This window comes from Oxyura jamaicensis, chromosome 11, assembly GCF_011077185.1.
Source record: "Oxyura jamaicensis isolate SHBP4307 breed ruddy duck chromosome 11, BPBGC_Ojam_1.0, whole genome shotgun sequence".
Taxonomy (NCBI): Eukaryota; Metazoa; Chordata; class Aves; order Anseriformes; family Anatidae; genus Oxyura; species Oxyura jamaicensis.
The window spans coordinates 570,852-594,726 of NC_048903.1; the positions used below are offsets into that span (position 1 = coordinate 570,852).

The following is a 23,875-nucleotide window of genomic DNA, read 5'->3' on the forward strand; positions in this document are numbered from 1 at the left end:
ATCCAAGCCTTAGTTAAGCGTTCCGTGAGGTTAATTGCGCTGTGGTGCAAGCGTGCCCGTGTCTGACTCTGGTACGGCCAGTAGGCCTGCCACGAGAGGTTGCTGTGTTGGTGTCTGATTTTAAAAAAGAACCCCAACTGAATCCGTCTCTTCTTTCCAGACTGACTGTAGAGCCTGAGCTTCTTCCTGATGTCCCTCTAAAACACCTCCTTCCCCACACATAGTGCTCCTGATGGAAGACCACCTAGGGTGCTGTTCGTGCTGAGTAGTTGCTTGGAGAGGCGGTGGATGCGTGAGGATCCGCGTGGCGATGGTAAGGTGGGCCATCGCGTCTCAAGGCAAACAGCTTTCCTGCAGTCTTCTGTAAGTGCAGAGGCACCATGTTGGCGGGCTCTGAGCCAAAGAGTAGGAACTTAAAACTGCTCAGCTAATTGTCAGAATGCATGCAGGCAGTTTCTCCATCTCCATGTTGTTTTAATCAGGACCTAAAGTAAAGACTTGCTGAAGCGCAGCTGATTTGGCTCTGTTGGAATACAGTGTGGCGAGCAAGACCTCTGTTTGCTCCCATCTGGAACAGCTGGTAGCAATTCCACTTCTGTATTGCAGCTAGATGCAGCTCTGTAGGGAAGAACAGAAGTGTGGGTTGGTCTCTGAACATGCAAAGAGAGCAAAACTGAGTCAGGACACTTCCTAATGTCAGAGCCCACCTTGATTTCTTAGGGCTTGGAGAATGAAGCTAAAAGCTTGCTCTGGTTAAACAAGATCTGTTTGCTTGTTTTTCCTCCAAGAGGTGCAGTAAATTAATTGGTAAAATGCATCTTAAAAGCAGCCTGCCTCTGTCTCCGTATTCCCTGCCTTCTGTGCAGTGTCGTTGATCCCCACGAGCTAAGTAGTGAGAGATTTAAAACGCCAGTACAAGTTACAATATAAAGAAAACGTTAGGAGGGTTTGTTGAACGAACAAGCTGCTGAGATAGTTTGTGGAGTTTCTAATGAGAAATTTCAGAACTAAAAGATTTGGAACGTTGGGTGTCTTACGAAGTTTATCAGATTGAACAAAGCTGAGGAAAACATTCAGCTCTTTCCTTGACCTTTGTTCAGCAGCTGGGGTTGGATGAGGTGACCTGCAGAGGTCCCTTCCAATCTCAGCTGTTCCGTGATTCAGTGCTCAGCTTTAGGCAGACTCTGCTTAATGAAAAGGGGAGCTAAGGAATTGCCATGGACATCTGCTCTGACCAGGACTGCTTTTTGTATAGGCACTGTCTTGTGATGAAAGTGGCAAAGCATTGTGCCTGCTCTGTAGTAAAGTACAGTGAAAATCCCCAACTCTTAGTTTGTGGTAGCGTGGCTCTGTTGAGACACGCTTGCGTTTTTTCTTCTTTGAACCTTGACTGCCTTGATTCCTGTTCATCTGTTGTTTTTTTTTTCTTGTCCTTTTTGTAAGGTTCAGATGTGGGAGTTGCTGCAGATGTGGTTGCTGCTGATGCTGCCCTGGGAAAATGCCTTGACAGGGAATTAACACCCTTCAGTGATGGGCTGTGGGACAAGCAAGGTTCTTCCCGAGCCCCCCAAAGATGTGCAGCTGGATCTGGTTAAAAAAGTAGAACCTTACACAGGCCACAATGACATATACAAGCATTTCATCAAAGATGACTGTGGGACTGTCATCAAAGCTGGCTCTCCCTCGCCTCCGCGTCACGCTAACCCATATCCCGGTAACCACCTGCCTACCCACGTGGACCAGCCTGAACCCCGCAAGAACAAAGTGGCTAAATACCGTGCCAAATTTGACCCCAGAGTGACGGCCAAGTACGACATTAAAGCCCTGATTGGAAGAGGAAGCTTTAGCCGCGTTGTGCGGGTGGAACACAAGGCTACCAAGCAGCCCTACGCGATCAAGATGATAGAGACCAAATACCGGGAGGGGAGGGAAGTGTGCGAGTCGGAGCTTAGCGTACTGCGGCGGGTTCGGCACACCAACATAATCCAGCTTATCGAGGTGTTTGAGACCCAGGACCGTGTATACATGGTGATGGAACTGGCAACGGGGGGAGAACTGTTTGATCGAATCATTGCGAAAGGCTCCTTCACGGAGAGGGATGCTACGCGGGTGCTGCAGATGGTGTTGGACGGTGTGAGGTACCTGCATACGCTGGGTATCACGCACCGGGACCTGAAGCCCGAGAATCTGCTCTACTACCATCCCGGGACGGATTCAAAAATCATGATTACGGACTTTGGACTGGCAAGTGCTCGGAAGAAGGGCGATGACTGCCTGATGAAAACCACCTGTGGGACCCCAGAGTACATTGCTCCTGAGATCCTGGTCAGGAAGCCGTACACTAACTCCGTGGACATGTGGGCGCTGGGTGTGATCTCGTACATCCTCCTGAGCGGCACCATGCCCTTTGAAGATGACAACCGCACCCGCTTATACCGGCAGATCCTGAAAGGAAAATACAGTTACTCGGGCGAGGTGAGTGGGGCAGGGTTTAAGGTGAGGGGAAGTTGAACAAGAAGCTCTCTGTACATGGGTCTGTGTGATTTCCAGAAGCTGGCTGCCTTGTGCAGGGTGGTAATGTTAGCGGTGTGAAAAACTTGTGATTCCGGCCTTCAAAATCCATTTATGCTTGCTCTGTGCTTTCCAAAAGTGCTCCCGTTGCAGCACAGTGAGCTTCCTGAGGAAAAAGAAGTGTTTAAAGAAAGAAGAGATCAGTTCCTGTAGAACAGAACTGAAGGGACTGGAATACTTGTGGGTTTCTAGCTGGGATGCTACTGAAACTGATGCCGGGCTGAGTTTTTGGAATGTGATGTGTACGTACCTAGTTGGATTTCAGATACAGCTCCAAGTGTAGTCTGAAAAATACCTTTGCTGAAAGATGAGGCTACAGCAGGCGAAGGGGCACGTGCTCTTCAGGTCCTGAGGCATGAGCCTTTTTTAAAATTGATCTGCACTGCTTCCTGAGCTTAGTGAGTGACAAAGTTGAGACTAGAAGGATGGTTTTCATCGTAACTATGGAATGAGCAACCTTAAGAGACAGTTTTTAGGCAGAAGATTGGTGCCTCTGCCCTGCCAGTCCCATCGCTCTGCAGAACGGAACTAGCTGCACACGGCTGGATGCCAGGCTGACCCATGGTGATGGCAGTTTGGGTTTCTACCTGTATTCCTCACTGGAAATACTCAATATTAAACTTTTTTTTAAAGCTTCTGACTCTCTTTTCTAAGAGAAGAAAGCTTTTAGTTTCCTGAATGCCGTGCCTATGAGATGAAGCCCAGTATGAAAGCATTAATCTGTGGCTATGGTTTTGATTTTGAAATGGCAGTGGAATAACTGTCCAAAAAAAATTGCTTCTTCCCTCGTGGGACCTTTTTAAATCTGATTTCTGCTGTAGCCTAGAGGAGCCTGGTCTTTGAGACAGGGAGATTATTCATATTGTTCGGTATACTGAGCACCAAGGCTTTGTGTCGTGGCATAGAAAGGTCTCTGGTTGCTCACGTCTTCCCACAGGGTTTCTGATACAGTATTTGTCCGGGCTCCTCTGAGAGCCTGGCTGATGAGGTAGAGAGCAGCGTGATGCCTCTCCAAGAGATTTCCCGAGCGTTAGAAGCTGACGTGGGGCTGGTATGGTGTCTAGGTAACCTGGTGCTTGCCATCTCATGTCTCCAGCCCTCAGTGCATGTGCTTGTGGGCATGGAATTTTGTGACTTGGATCGTTTTTCACTTGCTCTTTTTACCTTTCTGCAGAACTTTTGGCTAAGTTTAGCATGATAGTCGTAAGGAGAAGCCTGAGAGAGGTCACCTCACAGGCAAGGGCATAGGCAAAGCAGAGACGTTTAATGCCTTCTTTGCCTCTGTCCCCAACACTGATGATGGGCTTTGGGACCTCGGGTGCCCTGAGCTGGAGGACAATGACGGTGGGAATGATAAACTCCCAACCGACCCTGAACGTGTGCGGGATTTGCTGCTCCAGCTGGATCCATACAGGTCCATGGGTCCGGGTGGGATTCATCCCAGGGTGCTCAGAGAGCTGGCTGACATCATCGCGGGAACTCTCTCAATTATTTTTCAATGGTCTTGGGAATCTGGAGAGGTCCTGGTGGACTGGAAGCTGGCAAATGTTGTACCAATTTTCAAGAAGGGAAGAAAGAAGACCCTGGTAACTATAGGCCTGTCAGTCTCATGTCAGTGTCTGGTAAAATTAGGGAGAAGATGATCCTGGGAGTTATTGAAGCGCACGTGGGGGACAATGCAGTCACAGGTCACAGCCAACGTGGGTCCATGGGTAGGTCTTGTTTGACAAACTTGATTTCCTTTTATGATAAGATCATCTAGTCCATCAAGGGAAACCAGCTGATCTGATCTTTTTGGATTTCAGTAAAGCTTTTGGCACAGTTTCCCATAGGATCCTACTGGACAAAATGTCCAGCATGCAGCTAAACAAAAGCATCACGCGATGGGTGAGCAATCGGCTGACGGGCAGGGCTCAAAGGGTTGTGGTAAATGGGGCCGCATCGGGCTGGCAGACAGTCACTAGTGGGGTCCCTCAAGGCTCCATTTTAGGGCCAGTCCTCTTCAGTGTTTTTATAAATGATTTGGATGTAGGACTAGAAGATGTTTTGAGCAAATTAGCCGACGGCACTAAACTTGGAGGAGTTGAGGACTCTGAGGGTGGAAAGGCCTTGCAGAGATCTGGACAGATTGGAGAGCTGGGCGATCACCAACCCCATGAAGATTAACGAGAACAAGTGCCGGGTCCTGCACCTGGGACGGGGCAACCCTGGCCATACGTACAGCCTGGGAAACGAGACACTGGAGAGCACCCCGCCAGAGAGGGATCTGGGGGTTGTGGTTGATAGCAAGAAGGATATGAGCCAGCAGTGTGTGCTGGCAGCCAGGAGGGCCAACCGTACCCTGGGGTGCATCAAGCACGGCATCGCTAGCTGGTGGAGGGAAGGGATCGTCCCGCTCTGCTCTGCGCTGCGCGGCCTCGCCTCGAGCACTGTGTGCGGCTCTGGGCACCGCAGTACAAAAAGGACACGGAGCTGTTGGAGAGTGACCAGAGGAGGGCTCCGAGGATGGTGAAGGGCCCAGAGGGGAAGATGTATGAGGAGTGGCTGAGGTCACTGGGCCTGTTCAGCCTGGACAAGAGGAGGCTGAGGGGAGACCTCATCACGGCCTACAGCCTCCTCATGAGGGGGAGCGGAGGGGCAGGCGCCGAGCTGTTCTCTTTGGTGACCAGCGATAGGACCTGAGGGAATGGAGTCAAGCTGCGACAGGGGAGGTTCAGGCTGGGCATCAGGAAGAGGCTCTTCACTGAGAGGGTGGTTGCGCACTGGAACAGGCTCCGCAGGGATGTAGTCATGGCACCAAGCCTGCCCGAGTTTAAGGAGAAATTGAACTGTGCTCTCTGTCATATGGTCTGAATTTTTGGGTAGACCTGTGTGGAGCCAGGAATTGCACTCGATGATCCTTGTGGGTCCCTTCCAACTCAGGAGATTCTATGATTCTATGATTCTTTCTTGTGAAACATGGTAACTGGAGTCATAGAAGCAAGGGACAGGATAGAGTCTTGACCTTCTATAAATTGTGCTGCTGATTCCAGTTGTTGAGGTTAAAAACAGAACTGAGTCGTGATGCAAGACCAAGGAAGTGTGTCCACAACAAACATCAGCCGGTTTATCACGTGGTCTCTCAAAGTGGTCCCATGGGGAAAAAGGCCATCTGAATAGTCCGTAAATGATGGTGAGCTCTGAAGGTGCTGCTTGGTCTTCAGAATAAATGATTTTGGTTAAATGCTTCTAAACGTTATCTCGTTTCTAGTATTCAGAAGCCAGCTGATGCTGGATTTAGTGTTACTAGTGCCCACGTCCCTGCTGTGCCATCTCCACTGTGCACCTGTGAGTGTTCGTGGGTGTGGTTCCTGCTGGGACAAATGAGAGACCTACAAGGTGAACTACAAATGAGAACTGAGAGACCTAGAGGAAGGGCAGCATGAGTAGATAAAGGTGTTCCACCTGAGCGAACAGGCTCGGGCTCCTCATGTGCGGGGGGGTGTCCCCTGGGGTAACTTCATCTGATGCTCTCTAGTCCTTGTGCCAGAACCGAATCCTTTTGAGAGTTTTTTGACTTCCTTGTGTCTAGGACCACTGGGTTCTTGTAGGTCGCAGAAGCAAAGGTAGCACAGTGAACAAGCACTAACCAGGCTGTGTGTGGCTTGAAAGCGCCAGTGCACAAGCCTGAAGCATTTTACTTCTGATCCCACCATAAATGACATAGTTTAGAAGGCTATAGGGGTGCTGTGTGTGATGGGGACGGTTGTTTTGGGAAGCTTTTAGATGTTTTACTGCTTTGGAGTAAGGTACGTGTCAGCCAGCAGCCTGCGTCATTTGCCCAGATGCTTTCTGCTCTCCCAGCGCCAGGGAAAATGGGTGCTTTAATTTACTGCTGTAATTAAGCCTGTGCCCCTGAATTGCAGACACGTTTGACTGTAGCTGCATGTTGGCAGGAGACGCAGTAACAGGCAGCCCAGTTTATGCGTAAATTCTAGGTGGAAACAAAGTGAGCCCGAGATGTAGAGGTGTCTGGCGTGTTTCCTGCACCTTGACAGCCGCCTTAGTCATTTTCTGGGCTTTTAAATGCTTCCAAATGTCTCATGTTCACAGAAAATTGGTCTTTTTTTGTGTCCCACTGGAAGAAGTGGGAAAATGTCAGAAACGGGCCCGTTGATCTATTTGTCAGATTAATGGAAACAGCAGGAACCGTAAGTTCTGCTTTACTTGGAACAAGATCGGGCAGAATGCTTGACTGTGTTGCAGAAGCATCTTGGATAGGTTCAGAAGGAGAGGTTTCACGGAAACAACTGCTTTTTTCTTTCTGTAATACAAACTTTGAAGATGTGGAACGGAAGAGGAAGCTTTAAAAGGAGCTGCAAAGCGATGTGCCTGGAGCTGGCAGCCTGAGCTGTGCGGCTCGGACAAGTTTCAGTAGCGGAGGACTTCGGAGAGGGAGCCCAATTCCCGAGTGTGCAGCTGCGCTGTCACGCTGCAGCGGTGGCAGGAGTTTGAGAATCGGCCCCAAGTCCCACTTCTTACAGACCTGGCCTTAAAACCTGGGCAGGACAAAGCTGTATTGAGAGAGGAATAAAAGCCACCACGCATGCTGACCTGAGAAGTAGCTCCATTTTCTCGAAAAACAAGCGAGCTCGTGTCCAGCTAATGTAACTGCTGAGACTGGGACCTACTTAGCACTGCTCTCCTGTTCCTGGAGCGTGAGCTGTGTTTCAAGAGGCTATTAGCAGATCAATAGGAGAGGTCTCCCATAATAGCTTATTCAGGTACTGCTGACATCACCGCCCTGATTCTCTCCTGTACTTTCGGAGCTGCTTGGTGTAATGGGCAGGGTGGGGATGAAGAAAAGCTCGCTTTGTGACTCGGCGTGCTTCTCTGGGCATCTCTGAGCAAGAGTTACGTGCCTTGAAGTAATCTGCTACAAAATCATTTTCTTCCACTTGTTTTATTAGAGCTCACTAAAAAAATCAGCAATATTTTAATTGGATAAAAGCAATTTCTGGGGATCTTTCTGTAGTTTCAAGTTGTCTGAGAAATAAAGCTGGGATTCCATTCACGGTTTCCTTTTGAATTGGAGACAGTGAAAATGAACATCAGACCATCGTTATCCTGCTAAGACTGGCTTGTTCTGATTCTGTTTCAAAGCTTTTCTGTCTATTGAATACCAATATTTTTATGTTGCTTAACACACCTGGGAAATATGCTGGAAGAAGGGGAATATGATGTGTTACGGATGAATTGGGAAACCAAGCCAGAGCCTGATTGTTCCGGCTTTGGTGTCTGATCCTGGCAGGTCACTCCTCCTCGTCTGTTTTTCTATTCATAAAACAGGATCAGCTTTTTGCAGTTGTTCACTGCGGGTGAGCCTGGTGGGTGCTGGTGCAGGAACATCTCCTAATGGGGAGCTCATTGGAGTGTGTGTTTTAAATTGAAGCAGTTGTAGAAGATGGAGCGAACCAAGAAAAGCAGTTCACAGGCTGTATGAGTTGGACAGCGCTGACCCAGAGGTTCCAGAAACTTGAAGGTGAAGCAGCAGTGGTACGTAACATCCCATTCAAAACCACTGGTGCAATAAAACCTTCAGTAAGAAGGGTGATGCTTGTTTTAAATAGGGCTCCAGCAGTTGTCTAAAGAATTAAGGTCCTGTAAAGTTGAGACCACCCCTAGGAAAATGAGTTTGTGAGCAGACAGCTGGATGTTGGTAGTGGATACATTGATAAATGTGACAGAAGGAGAGAGACATTTGATAAACTTTGTGGCTTTTTTGAAGGAAGTTGGGCACTGCAAGTCTGTTTGTCCTCTGCAAGGTACTTAGCAGCCTTGCAGAGAAATGATCTGATTTGGTGTAGCTTGCCTCAGCTTTCCAGTGGAGGTTAATAAAGATCCTCACTGAAGGCTCCCACAGGAGCTCCGCAGCTGCAATGCGATAATGGCCTTTGCGTGGATCAAGGACTGCCCGAAGAGAAGGAGAAACTTGAAACACGTGGTCAGGGTGTCATGGTGAAGGAAAACTGGAGTTAGAGGGATCTGTGTCCTGCCCCAAAGCGATCGGGACCACGTTTGCTAATGAAGCAGCACAGTTGCTGATGGAACAGAGTGCATTTGGGCAGTAAAAACAAGGGCTGTGGACCTCCTGGATGCAGGTGCTGCAGACCTTGGTAGTTGGCCTGAGGTCAAAGAGCACCTGGATGAATTCATGGAAGGCAAATCAGTGGAGAGATGCGCATTAAAAAAATGCAAGTATCAAGCGGTCACTAAGACACAAGTTTCTGAGGCTTGAAGGTTTGGAGGGGGGTGGTGTTTAATTGCAACACGGTGCTTGTTTTCTTCAGCTAGCTGCAGATGCAGAGGGAGGGCTGATGCTGGAGACACCAGACTGCACTAGTTAATGTTTGATCCCTCCTCTTCCATTCTTAACTTCTGGTTTTAGTAGAGCTGCTGGTTTTTCCTTCTCTCAGCCTGAAGTCCTCTCCCAAGAGCTGCTGAGCTCGGAGGTGTTTTGTGTGGTGAGCTTGCTGGTGTGCTGGGGCGCTCAGCCGCCTTGTCTGAGGTTCGTGGAGCAGGTACCACGCATTTTGTGGGGTCTTGGCTCGTGGTGTGCAGGCAGTGCTGCTTCTACCACGCTTCAGAATCAGATCAGTCCTGAGCCTGCCAACTCCCACGGGCTAATTTAGCTTCTTGTGTGATACTCCTTTGGTAAGGCCAGAAATACAAGAAGTAAGGAGGGTAAACATTTCCAGTTAAATAGAAATGTTCTTGAACTCTCTAATTATGACCCAGTGCTGTAGATCCTCTTATGTGGGTGAAAAAGCAGGCAGTGCGTACAGGCGTATTGGTGATGAGAAGTGTTCTGCAGATGACAGAGTTAGTTTAACTTCCCTTTCTCCTGCAGAACTGTTTTTTTTTTTTTTTTTTCCTTTGAAGAAATGAGTCTGTACTGACATTATGCATCTATAAAGGAAAATGTGGTGTGAATTGTGTTCTGCTTGTGACTCCTGCCCCTCTGTTTGGTGACTCACTCAGATTAGAAGTACGAACACAAAACCCATCTCCTCATTCTGCCTGCCTGGCTTGCCCCCTGCTGCCCTCGGTGTGATTTCTTCTTTGGCAGCTTCCCTCGCTGCATGTTTTTGCTGTTTAGGCTTTTGCTTATGTTCCTTGTGCCCTTAACAGGCTGGGTCAGCTCTAAGATGCAGTCTTCCAAAACGATCCCTGCTGCTTCCAGTGCTGGCTGTGAAAGGCCTCAGGAATTCTGGGGACAGCTGACGTGTGTAAGCGGTTCCTTCTGATCCCGTGAGTGTGCGGTGCCTTTCCTCACTGACTTGGTGTGGAATAAAAGCCCTTCTGGAGCTTTAGAACTGAGAGTGTGGTTGGGGGATGTCTCTGGGGACTGTGCAGGCAGAACCAGGCAGACCTGGTTCCCTGCCCCGTTCCTGTTCGTGCTCTGTGGTCTCAGCTGTGCCAGGCACTGACACCTGGGTTCACATAGAAATAGGGGGTTTGCTTCTCTGTCAGATGCTGTGTGTCGGTGTGGGTGGTGGTGGTAGCACCGCTGCTGGTGCTGGAGGAAGGGTTGGGGCAGTGATGCTGGGGAGAGGGAGAGATGCTGCTCTGTCTGACAGGAATAGTCTCTGTTGTGAAGAAATGTGCGTGTGAGCCTCGAAACAGGCAACTTGGGTGCTGAGGTCCTGGTTCTGAACTGGTGTGAAATCTGGAAGGTTTGTTCTTTTGTTTGTGAGAGGGTAACGGCCAAGTCTGGGGCGATGTATTGTAATCTGGCTCCAGAGATCCTCTCTTGAATAGTTTTAGTTGGATCGTTTCAAAGGAGACTGCTTCCTACCTGGCTGGAGCCTCTGGGGTTCTCTTACTCTTTGGGGCTCTTTTTCTAGAAAGGTGAACTCTTTGGAGAGTTGCCTTCACTTTCTGCAGTCAAGGATGAGCATGCTGATGGTATTTTGGGTAAATACCATCATGCTGATGGTATTTCAGGTAAAAGGACCACAGAACCGAGGATGACTTTTTAACCAACAAAAGGAATGTTCTTTAACAAGATGAGGGTCTGTAGTGCAGCCTACACTTGTCATTAAGGCTGAGGTGGTGTAGCCATGACTTCGTGTGGTCAAAATACCTGAGTTACAGTTGGTTTCTTCAGGGGACATCATTCCTCTGGCTGTCCCTAACGTGCTTCGGTGGCGATCTGTTTGATAAAGCGTGCTGTTTTTTCTCTGCTGTCACGGCTGTTTGTGACAAATGCCTCCCCCTCTGCATTGGAGAGTCTCTTTGGACATGGGTATTCAAACTGGTGTTGCCTTCAAATCAGTGCCCCAAACAGAGCCGTGAATGGCTCAGACAGCAGGCAAGCTCCTCCTTTACCATCCTTGAGGCTCCTGTACATTGCCATGCCCTCTGTAAACCCCGAGGGCAGCTGGATCCCCTCTGCTCTGCCCGGAGGGCGCTGAGCTGTGGCTCAGGACAGCGCCCGTCTTGTCTCAGAGGAGCTGAGCAGGTGAGCCGTCAACTCCTACGGGGTGACAGGTTCACAGGTGGAAGGTGAGCACCAAGGAGGGTGCTTCGTGGAGGCTTCTGCTTGGCATCTACTGGAGGAACACTGGGCTGTGGTGTGTGGGTAGCCTGCAGCGAGATGGCTCTCCAGCTGTCTGTACATCGCCTTGTGGAGGAAGAGCTTTCAGGGGTGGTTGCAACACGTCTGCCAGAGCCCTGGTGACCTGGGTAAGAGTGGTGCTGATGTTACCCTTGAAGACCCTGTGTGGTCACCTGGGTTCCTTGCCACAGCTGCAGCAAGTGCTGGGCCACCCGTGAGGTGTCTGGGTCAGATTCAGCGCTTGGTGGAGCAGGGCTCAGGTGCTTGTTCAGGGTCTCTACCGGGTTGTTGGTGCTGGGATTAAGTCCTTGGTGTCCTGAGTTGGTTTGTGTTTTATTAACGCTTTGTGTGCCAGTGCCCTGTCTTGATTCAGAATAATTAAAGCTACGCGGGATCAAATTCTCAAGGCCCCTCATTCCCCAGAGGAAGACAGACAGTTGTCCACCACCACTGCGTAGCTTCTGAAACTCTGTACACTACAGCTGAAAACAAAACTGAAGGAAATCTCCTTAAACTATCACTATTGCATCAGCTCCTGGACTGCGTTAAGCTCTCCTGATGAATGGAAGCTACCAGTTCACATTGATGCTTCTTTTTTGAGAGTCCTGAGAGCAGCCTGCTGACGTCTTCCCCCTCCACCTGCTGCTGATGGCTTGTGAGTCATAGTGATGGCATGGGCTTAAATCACCCTGCTCTGCAGGTGAGAAATGCTTCCCTGGCTTCCAGCTTGCTCTGCCTGCTGTGTGCGTTGGTGGGCAGTCCTGGGGAGCTGCTAGACCTGAAAGTTAGGTCTGAGGGTACAAGTGATCTGGAGAGGAGAAAGCTCAGACTCTTACAGAAAAATGTGGTGCTCGTCTTCCCGCTCTGTTGCAGTACGCAAAGTCTGGGAAGATGTCTGTTCCACGGGAGATTCGTAACTTGGTAGTGGTGATGTGGGTTCGTGGAGGCAATGTATATTGATTCTGGATTGAACCACGAAAGCATATTTGACATCAGCTTCAGCAATAGCTAATAATATATAGCAAAGTTTGCTGCCTGCCAGCATCCATTCAGGTGTAGAAGGGTGGAGGGGACATCGCACCTCTCATCTCTATCTAAATAAAGGCTCTTTTTCTCTTGCAGACCTGGTGTTGCAGTAATAGGGAGGAGGAAGAAGGGTGTGATACCCAGGAGGCAGTAGCCCCAGACCAGCACGCTGGGGTCCTGGTTGTGCTGTAACAGCTCGGTGCAGCAGTGGCACGCGTGCCCTTCGTAGTGCTCTGCTGGGCAGGAAGAGCAGCAGTTCGTACCTGCTCGGTATGGCTGAAGAACAACAGTCTGTCATGGGATCTCTGCCACGTAGAGGATTCTGGCTAAAAAAATGACTTGGCAGAGCATGGCACTGAGTGAAGTGTAGTTTATCAGATCCGGTCAGTTTACCTGTTCTGATCATCACCTGACTTCAGCCACCCTTCCTGTGCTTCCTGTCTTACCCTTCCAGAGTGGATTCCTTTGTGCCTGTCTCATGCTTTCTGCATTCTTTTCCCCTCCAGCTGCATTTGAGTGGTGGTAGCCTGGGGATCCCTCACTGCAAGAGGCTTTGCGAAGCATAGCGTGCATCTTGTCAAAGTGGAGTTTCTATGAATTTCTCTAGTCCAGGCTTAGAATGACATCGAATTCTGACACCTCGTGACTGTCTAGCTGTCAGTTAAGCTGAGGAGCTGCCGTCTTTCCTCCCTTGCACGCTGCAATCCATCCACCTCACTTGGGTGATATTGTTGTACTGCTTGTTGTTGCCTTCAAGCTGGTTGTTCTTATATTTAAGGCTTGCTCATTCTTCATTTTGGAAAGTAGCCTTTTCTGTCAACCCACACAGCAGACCCTCTGGCCAGGTTCTTATTTTGACTCGGAACCTTTGCAGCATCCCTTTCTTTTGAGTTGCCAAGTCTGTTCTTGCTCTGTTCTCACACATTTAGAACTCCACTGCACATCTTTAAGTCTTTTCCTTGGCTGAATCCATGCACTTTTTTCACTTTTTCTCCAAAAGTTGCCTGCCCCAGTTTTGTGTGAAACGTGCTTTTCCTTGCAGCCAGTCGGAATTTACCTGCTCGCAGCTTCGCAGTCACTGCTTGCTCTTTCACTCAGCATCTGAGATCCCTGGTGTGGTGTCACCCTCTGTAGCTGCCCCGACGGTACTGGCAGATGCAGTCAGATCCCAGCCTGCTTTTCCTGAGGTCGTTCTGCCCTCCTGTATATCAGCGGCTCCTCCAGATCCTGGTCAAAAGCAGCAGAGGCACATGCTAAAAGTTCCACGGTAGCAAGATAGGCAGCACAAACATCTTCGGAGCAGAACCAAATGCTAGACTTAATGTGCAGAATCTTTATGTGCGTAGCATTTCCTTTTCCTGTTCAAGAGCATTCAGCATCTTAATGATCATCTGCCCTAGCTCGGAGTCAAAAGTGCCAAGTTAAATGCAGGTACGGAGTAAACTCTGAGGGTATTGCTGTGGATAGACGCAGGCTGGAAGAACGCAGCGAATTGCACGATGACCATGTTACCCTGGTAAAAGATGAGTGGAAGAGTGTGGTGTCCCCGTGATAACTAACTCAGTTCGCTTAAGCAAAGGAAAGAAGTGCTCTGTCCCAGAATAGTTTTCCGTGTCTGCAGATGACATCAGGAACAGCGAGCATGAAGAGCGCTGGCAGTGCATTAGCAAACAGAGCCCGTGCTGTTAGCCCCTACCTGACAGACAGCAAGGTAAGAATGAAAAGCAATTTCAACGCAGCTGATGACTTCGATGCAACAACAAGTGTGTTGGGAAATCTGTGGAGTACTTCCAAAATATTCTTATAACTGACTGCACTGTGGAGGCTGGTTAAAAGACGGTGGAGGACTTGTAAACCTCCAAATCCCTAGCGGCACATGATGGAGGAGTCAGCTAACAGCCTTGTCAACTTGTAAGATTCATTTCCTGCGTTTATTGAGCTTTCTGAGAGCATGGGGGTAGAGCTTGAACACAGTTTTTTTCTGGCACAGTCTAGAGCTGGTTGCAGTTATCACCTGTCCCTCCCCAAAGGAACAGACCAGTATATTTTTTAAGAGGACCACAGCTGGATTTTTCTAACAAGTGACAAACCGGCAGAAAGGCTTAGTGGCAGAGATCCATAACAACAACAAAAAACCAAAACCTTTATTTTGCATACTTGTATTGTAATACAGAAACTAATTTCCTGTGGGAGAAGATAAAATTGTAGTTGTAAATCGTGGAAAACATCTCTCCACAATCTGTGTTGCCTTGTGCGAGAGTTCGGCCAGTACAGGATAAACATCCTTAAACCTGGGGTGCGGCTATTTAAAGAATGGTAAGTTTTGCATTAATGCTGCAGAACGTGTGACCTCTGACTATCCGGTACCATGCCTGGAACTGCACGTGCATTTTTGCGCTTCTGGTCACTTAGATCTGAGTTATTTACGTGCACCTCTGCAATTAAAAAGGAATTCAGCCTTTTTGATAATAAAAAGTAAAACCGCTTTAGAAATAGTAAGGTTAAAAAAAAATCAAGTTTCGTAACATCAGCTTTATTTTCTATTTTATGCTTTGTGTGCCCCACAAGTTTCTCCAAGTTTTTTTTTCCTGTGAATCATAACTACAGCTTTGATACCCATTCTAAAGCTTAGTGTCATGCATTAGATGCTAAGCAATTGGGTGTCAGGGTACCAGCTGCCTAACAGGGGAGACCTCCCCCTGCTGAGAACCTTCCTGATCTGTCTCCTGCCCAAGAGGAGCAGTAAGACAGTGCCTGGGACATTTGGGGTACGGTGGGGCAGCTCATGGGGACCCCAGCTGCTGGCACCGACGGAGGGATCGCCCTCCCCAGCTCTGCCAGCCAGTCTTTAAAGCCACGAGAAGCTCGTGCAAGGCACAGTTGTCATCTGTTGTCCTCTTCTCTTCCTGCCAGAAGAGGATATTTTTAAAGCAGCAGGGTGGCCAGTTTTTCACTCTTCTCCCTGGAAATGGAGTGTTGTTCCCAAGCTGTTGAAATGTAGCATAACAAGGAAAACAGGCACAGGCACACTTGTAGTACTCATTTGCAAATCATACGATTCTCTTGGCCCATGTTTTAGCTTCCTCAGGGGTTAAAAAGCTTTTTTCTTGTATCAGCTGCGGTATCTCGTTTCCCATGAGCCCCGTCAGACAGTGAAAGCGTTTGACAATAGTCCTGCAGAAATGCATGCATTTTTCTAAAACTATGGAATTTTTCCCTTGTTAGGAAGAATTGGTTTTTAGAAGTCTTTCGCTTGGAAAAAAAAGAAGAAAATATCAATTTACAGAGGAATGTGCTTTTGCATTTCATATAGCTGTGAGACCGTGGTGATTTTTAAGTAGAGCAACAAGAGTGGTGGTGAGATGCAGTCGGATGGCTCTGTTGAAAAGGGCACTATGCTCTGCTTTGAAGAGCTGAAACACTTGAACAGGATGAAAGTGTGCCTCTCCTAGCCTGGCACAAAACACCAAGGCCAGCCACACAAATGTACTTCTCATAGCTTCTGCTCTTTCTTTTCTTCTAATGCACCTGCTCGGTGGGTGGGAGTACAGGTGCATTTGTGTTGCTCCATACATATCTGAAGTGTTTGTCCAGATCTCTTCAATGGCAGGAGAAGATATCTTCGGCTCTCCAAAATGCTACCAGCTCAGTTAAAACCTGGAAAATCCTTCAGCCTCCTGCCCAGCCTACGTCAGTGACCATATTCCTGCAAAACTTGAGCATGCTGTATTGGAAAACACTTTATTTGCAGGTAAAGCAACACCTCCGCTAAAAGGGCACTGTGCAGGCTTACAACCAATGTATGCATTTAAAATCAATTCACCTCGGCTGCTTGTTGAGGCTTTGGAGTTTGTCTCCTCCGATGGAATTGGTGTCCCAAGGAACTTCATAATAAATCATTGTTACTGCCTTTTTACCGCGTACTTCAGTGTACGTTGCAACCCTTCTCTGTCCAGAGAACTCCAAATCCTAAGGCAGAGAAGGCAAGGAGGGGAGTGCTCTGTCCTGCATTTCCATCTGGCTGGCCTGCGACACCCCGTTATGATTTCGTATTTCATAGCGTGCCCTCAGGCTGGTGAATTTTCTACACGGGGGGCAGGTGAGTTGGCTGCGCTTGCCCTTAGCCGCAGCAGCTCAGTGTGTTTTTATTTCTGCATTTCTGGGCACTGTAAAATCCTGTTACTGGCACGATAGTATTTCTGGGGAATTAGGGATGTAGGGATAAAGGGACATCGGTAGGGTAGAAAAAGAATATTAAGCTGCCTCTGTAGAATACGAAGTATTAACAGAAAGGATTTAAACTGTCAAGTGCTGCCAGTGGTCTTGTGTGACTCCTTTACGGGACCCTGAGACTGGACTGGGCAGTTCCTTTTGTCACTGGGTCCTTTTTCCTTTGATTTCATTGCTTTGCTTTCTTACCGTGGCTCGGATGTGTCGTTTTCCCAGCACCTTAGTGGAGGTACATCTTAAGTGGCAAGACGTGCTGCTGCGTGCCTGTTTGCTTAGGACTAACATTCAGAGAGCGAGAGCCGAGCGCTGCGGGCTCCAGAAGATCCAGAAGAGCTCGGAGAGCAGGAGCCGCGCGCTCTGCTCAGGGTGAGACAAAGGAGGGCTTGGTCCGCCTGGGTAGGAAGTGAAGACTTTGACTTCAGGCAGGTCAAAGAGATCTTCAGAGATCTTTTTCAGCTGCTAAAACTGTTGTGGGGAGCTCACGTTGGTACTGGGTTGGAGCTGCTTGTTTTTTCTTGGCAGCCTCTTCACCTAATCCCTGAAATCCCGTAATCTGACAAGGTTGCAACCGAAGCTTTCATGCTGGTAGACACCAGGGAACTGAGTTGTTCGGAGCTGGAGAGGGTGGCTCAGGCCAACAGCAGCACGTCTGGGGAAAACTTTGGTGGTTTGGAGCATGAGCTTCCAGGCTGGTTCCTCCGGTCTCTTCTCCACTCTCACCAGCCCGCTGGTTTGCCCTCCTGCTGCCCCGAGAGCGCAGAGGTAGAAATGCTGGGCGTGTTTTCCAGTTCATTTGTTACTTAAGTGGATGCTTTTATGGATTTTCCTGAAAACTGAGCTTTTACTAATGCACCAGATTAGCGTTGATTGGTGAGGTGAGAGCCTCGCAGACCAGCCTCAGAGGTAGGGCGCTCGGAGACGCCCGCTGTCCCCGCGGTGCCGACGGATCCTGGCCGCGTGTCCGCAGCTCGTGAGCTGCCATCAGCACGGTATGCACCCAGCATTGCAGGAGCTCGCAGTAATTAACTGAAGAGTTCGATTTCCTGGGGAAGGAAAGGTGGAACTGAGCTGCCTGAGAAGGAAGGGGTTTGCATGCTTTCTACCAGAGATCCTGCTCTGTCTGAAGAATAATTTTGTAGGGGTTCTTGTAGTCTGATCGCTTCGAGTCAGTGGTATGTAGCTCTGACACATGGAGGGCTTCTCACTGATGACTCAGAAGCATTCATATACTGTTATATCAGATGACAGAAAGGTCTGGAATTAGCTTTACCACTTTCTGTTCTTTCTGTTTTTTTCTCCATCTTTTTCACTTGCTTTTAATTTTACGAGCTCTTGGAGTTCTTAGTGCCGGTCTGCTTGCTTGAGAGGCTGCTTCTGGAAAACGAAGAAGCGGGCTTGGCTCTTGGATGGGAATGTAAAACTTCATGGAATGTTCATCGTCCAGAAGTGGCAGGAGTTCCCATACCTCCATCGTTTGGCACAGGGACTTGGCACAGGGATCCGGCATCGGGATTTTTTTAGTTGTTTCATGAAATTGTTCAATAATCTATTTAAAAAAAATAATCACTGTTTGGAAATGCATTGCAGCCCCCGATAGCCTTGCTTTGAACGCCCAGCAATAGTCTGTGTGTGCTGAATGTGTGCCAGGCACCTGCAGCTCCAGAGCAGCCGTACGGGTAAGCCGTATGAGTAAGTGCACTAACTGCTTGAGCTGGGATGGTGAATTAACCCCGTCTTGGGGGGAGGGAGAGGCGGGATTGAAGCGTTTCCTGTATTCTGGCAGCAGGGATCCCACTCCTCGCCCATCTCTTCTGTGCCAACGGATTGGGGTTACTGTGGGAGAGGGGTTCTGGCGCTAGGGAAGGTTGGCCTTCTCCACTGCCTGCTACAAACCGTGTCCTCGTCTGCCCTTGGTGCTGAGCAATGTCTGTATTTCCCCAGACCTGTCTAATAAAGTCCATGCTGACGAGCCACCGCTACGTGAAGTGGAATACGTAGGGAGCGCGGTTCTCTAGGACGCTGCCTAAGGTCCCATGGTGTGTGGGGCTTCAGTCCAGCCGAGGGAGGAGAGGGTACGTCCGCTGGAGGGGCTGCGGAGTGCACTGAATTCCAGACGGCAAGAGCAGCTGTGAATCTTTAAAAAATAAGAGCCAGCTAGTGCCCTGAAATAGGTGAAGGACAGAAGGTTGGAGGTGTTGACTTCTCCCAAAAGGAAGTGAGAGCAGATCACAAGCCGTTAACGTGAGACAGCAGCGTCAGACTGGTGGGAAAAGACAGGCGCTGGGGTGTCTGAAGAGAAAACCTGTGCGTGGTGTGGTCCTGCTGCACTGGGTGTCTGAAGCAGCGTGCCAGGCTGAAGCTCTGACACCTCCGGGCAGTGTACTTCAGAGCAAAAAGCCTGCAGGCCAAGGGGAGGGACTTTACAGAAGATCAACAAAAACAATTGGGTGTCAGAAAACCACAGTCTCTGGAAAATTGGGAAGTTACTGGCTGTTTGGCCTAGAGAAGGGGATGCGATAGCGGATTGCAGATGTGCAAAGGGTGCTTCAAAGAGGGAAAGGAATAATCCCTTCTCCAGGTTATGGTAAACAAGAGCCTTAAACTGCATATAGAAAGGTTCGTGGTAGACATTTTAAAACAGTTCACTTCATCTCATCTTAAAAATAAATACAGAACTACCGGGAGGATTGCTGAAGCTGTCTTGAAGAAGGAGTCAGGCAACAGTGATGCATCTGCAGTGGATCCTTTGGGGACTGTGGGAGGGATCGGATGATCCCTGGACATCCACTGCAGCCTTGGTTTTTAACCCTGATTTCCCAAGGAAGCAACGCTTGTGCAACTGCACTGTCTTTCAGTCTCCCAGAATTAACTGCTAAGGTAAATTTCAGTGAAACTTGAGGAAGCTTGGGAGAGACGTGGAGGAAACTTGACACGAGACAGGCTCCTTCCTGAGACAGGCTCGGCAGGGGACAGAACGACACTTCTGGCTGCAGGAAAGGCAGTTAAATTTCAGTCTAAATTTATCCACGGATTGATTAGCATGTGCTTTTTTTTCTGGACTGCTTGTGGCACACTTGACCCTATTGAATGTGTGGGATGGAGCCTGGGCTGTGTGGTGCAACTACGAAAGGGTGCTGGTGCGGGCAGGGGACAGGGAGACGTGTACGGGGCACAGATGCCCTGGAGTCATAGAAACCTCTGTCCAAGGGGTCTTCGGAGGTCTGTTATCCCAGCTTCAGGTGGGTTGGCAGTGACTTTCTTCCTGCCCCTTTGTAAGGCTTCAAGGATGGAGATCCCCGCCTCCCTGGTGACCTTTCCAGGGCTGCACCATTTTTTTTGTCCTGGTATTTCATTATATGAACCTGCCAACGTGCAGTTTTTTCCCGCTGCCCCTTGTTAAACTGTTTGGGTGTGCTGTGTGGCTCTATAATCCTCGTAACTACTTCCAAGTAATTATAATCTACTGCTAGAGCAGCGTTATAACAACTTCCCTTGGCGCGATGGCCATCCCTCCGACCTCACCCAGCTCCGTGTCAACGAGAGCGAACGGCCTGCTCGTGTTCAGAGTGGCACCCACCACCCCCCTCGTGCCTTTCACAGCGGGTTCCTACGCAGCCATTCACACCTTTACCTTCACAGGTGCAGAAATGGACACTTAATGGATTTTGTGAGGCTTTTTCTGAGCCAAGCCTTGAGTTTAGTCCAGAGGGACACGGCTGGAGTTCTGCCCTTGTGTCTGCCTCTGCCCCGAGCTTAGGTCGTGCTGGTTTGTAGTGCACCCATGTCATCGTCTGCTCTGCTAAAGGTCTCAAACAGCAAGATGCCCGGGAGGGACTGCTGTGTATTCAGCTTCCTCCTGGCCTGTGGTCGGACACGGGGTTATCGATCGCTGCCCTTTGAGGACAGTCTGTGCTCGGGGGTTCAGTCCTTCCTCCTGTATTCTTCCGAGTCCAGCTCTGTTGACCCCGAGCTTTCTCCATGTAAAACTTCTCAGCCACCGTGGTGGTTAAAGAGTCCTCTGTGTGCAGCTGCAAGTTGCTGGCCTTAAAAGCTGGAAGTGAAGTGATGCTAGCTAAAACGTGGCATCAGCCCATCTTAACGCCAGGTATCTCCTAGGCAAAGCGACCGCGTGACAGTTGGAGCCGTCCCTGGCTGCAGGGAAGAGCTTTGTGCTTATTGTTTCTGTAGCCGCTGTAATTCTCTGCGTGATTGTAGCTGAGCGCTCTGGGCTTGTACAGGGGAAATGGGCTGGCTGTTTCCATTTGAAAAGCTGGGTTATGGAAGTTCACGGCACCAGATGGCTGCGCATACTTATAACGCTGTGGATTATTAAAGGGTCGTTGTTTCTTCCTCTTTCATCCTTCCTTTATTCCTCTTCCTCACATCAACAAATTAATGCAGAATGCTTGGGATATTGTCCTGGGCCTACGTTGACACATCCCATCTTTTCGGAGGAAGCTTTCTGCTCGGCACATGACGCCTCACGGCTGCTGGCCCCAGCCTGCTCCTTCAGTTGGCGCTTCCAGTCCCTGCAGTCGTGCAGGTACCTCCTGGATCAGGCAAGGCAGCTGCGTTCCCGTGAATGCTCCAAAACCTGCCCGCCTCTGGGTGGTGGCACCGTGTCTGTGCCAGCGCCCCGTGGCTGCCTGTTCCTCAGCCTTTGCAGCTGCTGTGCCCGCTCCACGAAGGAACCGTGTGAGAAAAATCTCAAGTAATTTTCTTCAGACAGGATCTTCTGTGAAGCTATTTTATTTGCGACTGCAATGGCAGGTGTCCTGCCAATTAGGAGCACATTTATTAAACAAATCATAACCTTTTGTTCCCTATTACCCGACACCTGATCCCCTCCCGTTTCCTCACTGGCTGAGTACTGCAGGCTCACAAGCTACTCGACACTCCTCTATGCCATATATGTGGAATTTTTCTTTTTTTCAACCCTTTCATTTCTCCTTTTTCTTTTTTTTCCCCTTTCTTATGTCTTGAGAACCTGTGATCTTTGTTTTACTGTTCTCACACTGCTCATCCTGTTTTTCTCAAGCTTCCACCTTATTTTGAACCAGCGAGGCCTTCTACTGCCCACTTACCTACTTAGCATTTCTCCTTATGGCTACACAGCTACCTTGGAATGCAGAAAATTAGTTCTCTACTGCAAAAACACAACTTAGTTTCTCACAACCGTGTCAAAGGTGTAGCACAACGAATACGTGGGCACCTCTATTGACTTTTAAAAGCTAATAGCTTGTCACTTGTCCACCAGCAGAGACCTCTGAATTTTAAGATGTAGTTACTCTGAAGTATGAGAGGCGATGGTTGGGCCGCTTCTGTGAGCGAAGCTGTTGTGTTTGTGTTCCTGATACCTGGGGTGATCTGTGCTCAGACTTTACCTTCCTGTTAATGGTTTTTAATGGCCCAAATGTTGGCAAGGGGACTGCAAACACAGCGTGGGAGCACCTGTAGGGACGCTGGCAGGGTTCCCAGCAGTGCTGTGGCCACGTGTGATCCACAGGCTGGAAAGCAGCTGCTGTGAGCCCGGCACCCACGTTGGGTCTGCAGGCTACGAAAGGCTCCTCCTGATGCAGGCAGCTAACCACCAGAACAAACTCCTGAGGAGTCCACGTTTCTGCCTGCCTGGGGCTCGGCTCTGCAACTTGCTGAAGCGTTGCATCTGCACGGCCGCTCCTCACAGGGCTGCTGCTGTGTCTGGGCACGATGCGCAGCTGAAATCCAGAGACATCCTAATTCCTATTTAAAAAAAAAAGTACCAGAAGCACATTTGCCACATCCCTTAAGCTAAAAATAAATAAAAAGCCAGCATAAAGCAGTCTTCGTGTTAGCTTGCTCCTGGTGCAGGAGGATGCTCGACAGCGGCGCGCTCTCCCTCACAGACATTAAATGCTGGGGCTGCTCCAGTGCCTGGAGCCAGCCCAAGGTGGGCTCTGCTGGCGTGGGCACTGCTCTGCCTGCGCCGCCGTGGCTTCCACCCCCTCCTGGAGAAGGCTCACGTTGGTAATGCAGGTCAGCATCTGATTTCAGGTGGGCCAGCAGCGCCGTATGGCGCAGGCCGGGTTCACGCTCCCTTTATCTGGAAGAGGAAGAGGTGGGCTGGCTGCTGGAACCCCAGAACAATGCGTGCTTGTTCTCCGGTGCCAGCACGGGCTGCGCTGTGCTTCAATAGCCTTTGTGTGGATGTGAATAACAAGCAGGGGTGTTGAGGGGATTTAATCACGGAGGGCCCCGCGCTACGTGCGTTCACCTAGCCTGAGTGACACTCGTGCGAGGATCTCTTGCTTCTCCTCCTCCTCCTCATCCAGGCGCAGAGCCTGAATTGAATAAAACGCAGCACACTTGAGAGCTCTTTAAGGCATTGTGAATGAGGCTGCTTTCCCCCGGCTTTATTATCTGGCAGGGCTGAAGCTGCAGATCAGAGCTGTGCCCCCAGTTTTGTGCAGCACAGAAGTCTGGATGTTTTTGTAGTAAATGTTGGTGCAGGCTGGGAGCAGCGGCTGTCATCCCCGAGGGGTGAAAGCTGCAGCTCTCCACAGCAGGGGTTTCTACTGTTGTTAAAGCTGTAAGACTGTGGTGGTTCCTTCATGAGCGGCTGAAGTGCTGCTGATTCGGGACTCTGTGCCGTTCACTCGGGCTGATGTCGCTGCCTCTGCAGCCCCCTGGTGAGTTCTATCAGGGAACGGTGGCTGAAACCCCGGCAAAAAATAAAAATGCCTCGAAGCTCCATGATTTGGCCTACTTTGGCTGCACAAACATCTCTGCTGGCACGATGGAGGGTGCAGCAACAAGATGTGAATGAGAAATAGAAGCATCTAGTGGTAAAGCACGCCGTCAGCTCCTGATCTGGGGGCTGTATCTGCAGGGTCAGCCACTCTTACAGAATGTGCTTATTAATGATTCTGTTTGAGTTGGCTCTCTCTTCCCCTTCAGCTGCTTTGCTGAGGGCTTTCCCTTGGCACCGGCCTTAGTGCAGAGGATTTCTAAACCAGGGCTTGCACAAGTTGCTGCGGCTTGCAGGCCGTTTGGCTATTGCCGTGTGCTGCCTCGGCACCCCTGCTCCAGGGGTCAGCTGCTGCCAGGAGCCCTCTTTTGGCTTCCTTAGGGCCTGACGGGGCCCGTGGTGTCCAGTCCTCACTCCACACTTCCCTGTGCGTGGTTCAGGATGGCCTCAGCATCGCTATTACCTGCTTCGTGCTCACCTCCTGTGGCACGCGGTGTTGGGTTGTGGGCAGGAGGGCAGCCTGTGTGCCCACTGGATGTACCCAGCCCAACACGTCAGGGCAGCCTCGTTCCTGGAAATCTGCCTTGTAAAACTTGAAGGTAGCCATCTGTCTCCTTTAGGTGACCCTGGTGGGAATCTGCGTGCTGCTGGAGGGCTTCTCTGTCCCTGGTGCTTTGAGGCTGGTCCAGCACTTGGTGTGGCCCTTCTGTGCATCGGGCACG

General features: G+C 49.7%; 1 protein-coding gene across 2 annotated transcripts in view; it reads left to right on the forward strand.

Annotated features, from left to right (window-relative positions):
• Positions 1 to 235: 235 nt before the first annotated feature.
• PSKH1 (protein serine kinase H1) overlaps positions 236 to 23,875 on the forward strand; it is a 29,632-nt gene continuing 5,992 nt past the window's right edge. The window contains exons 1-3 of one of the 2 annotated variants that reach the window (XM_035336729.1): positions 236 to 313; positions 1,444 to 2,475; positions 2,651 to 2,869. In XM_035336729.1, the coding sequence (XP_035192620.1) occupies positions 1,531 to 2,475; positions 2,651 to 2,854 (1,149 nt within the window). In that variant the 5' untranslated portion in view covers positions 236 to 313; positions 1,444 to 1,530 and the 3' untranslated portion in view covers positions 2,855 to 2,869. Of the gene's footprint in view, positions 314 to 1,443; positions 2,476 to 2,650; positions 2,870 to 23,875 lie in introns of those variants that run through there. The other variant, XM_035336728.1, reaches the window with a different exon arrangement.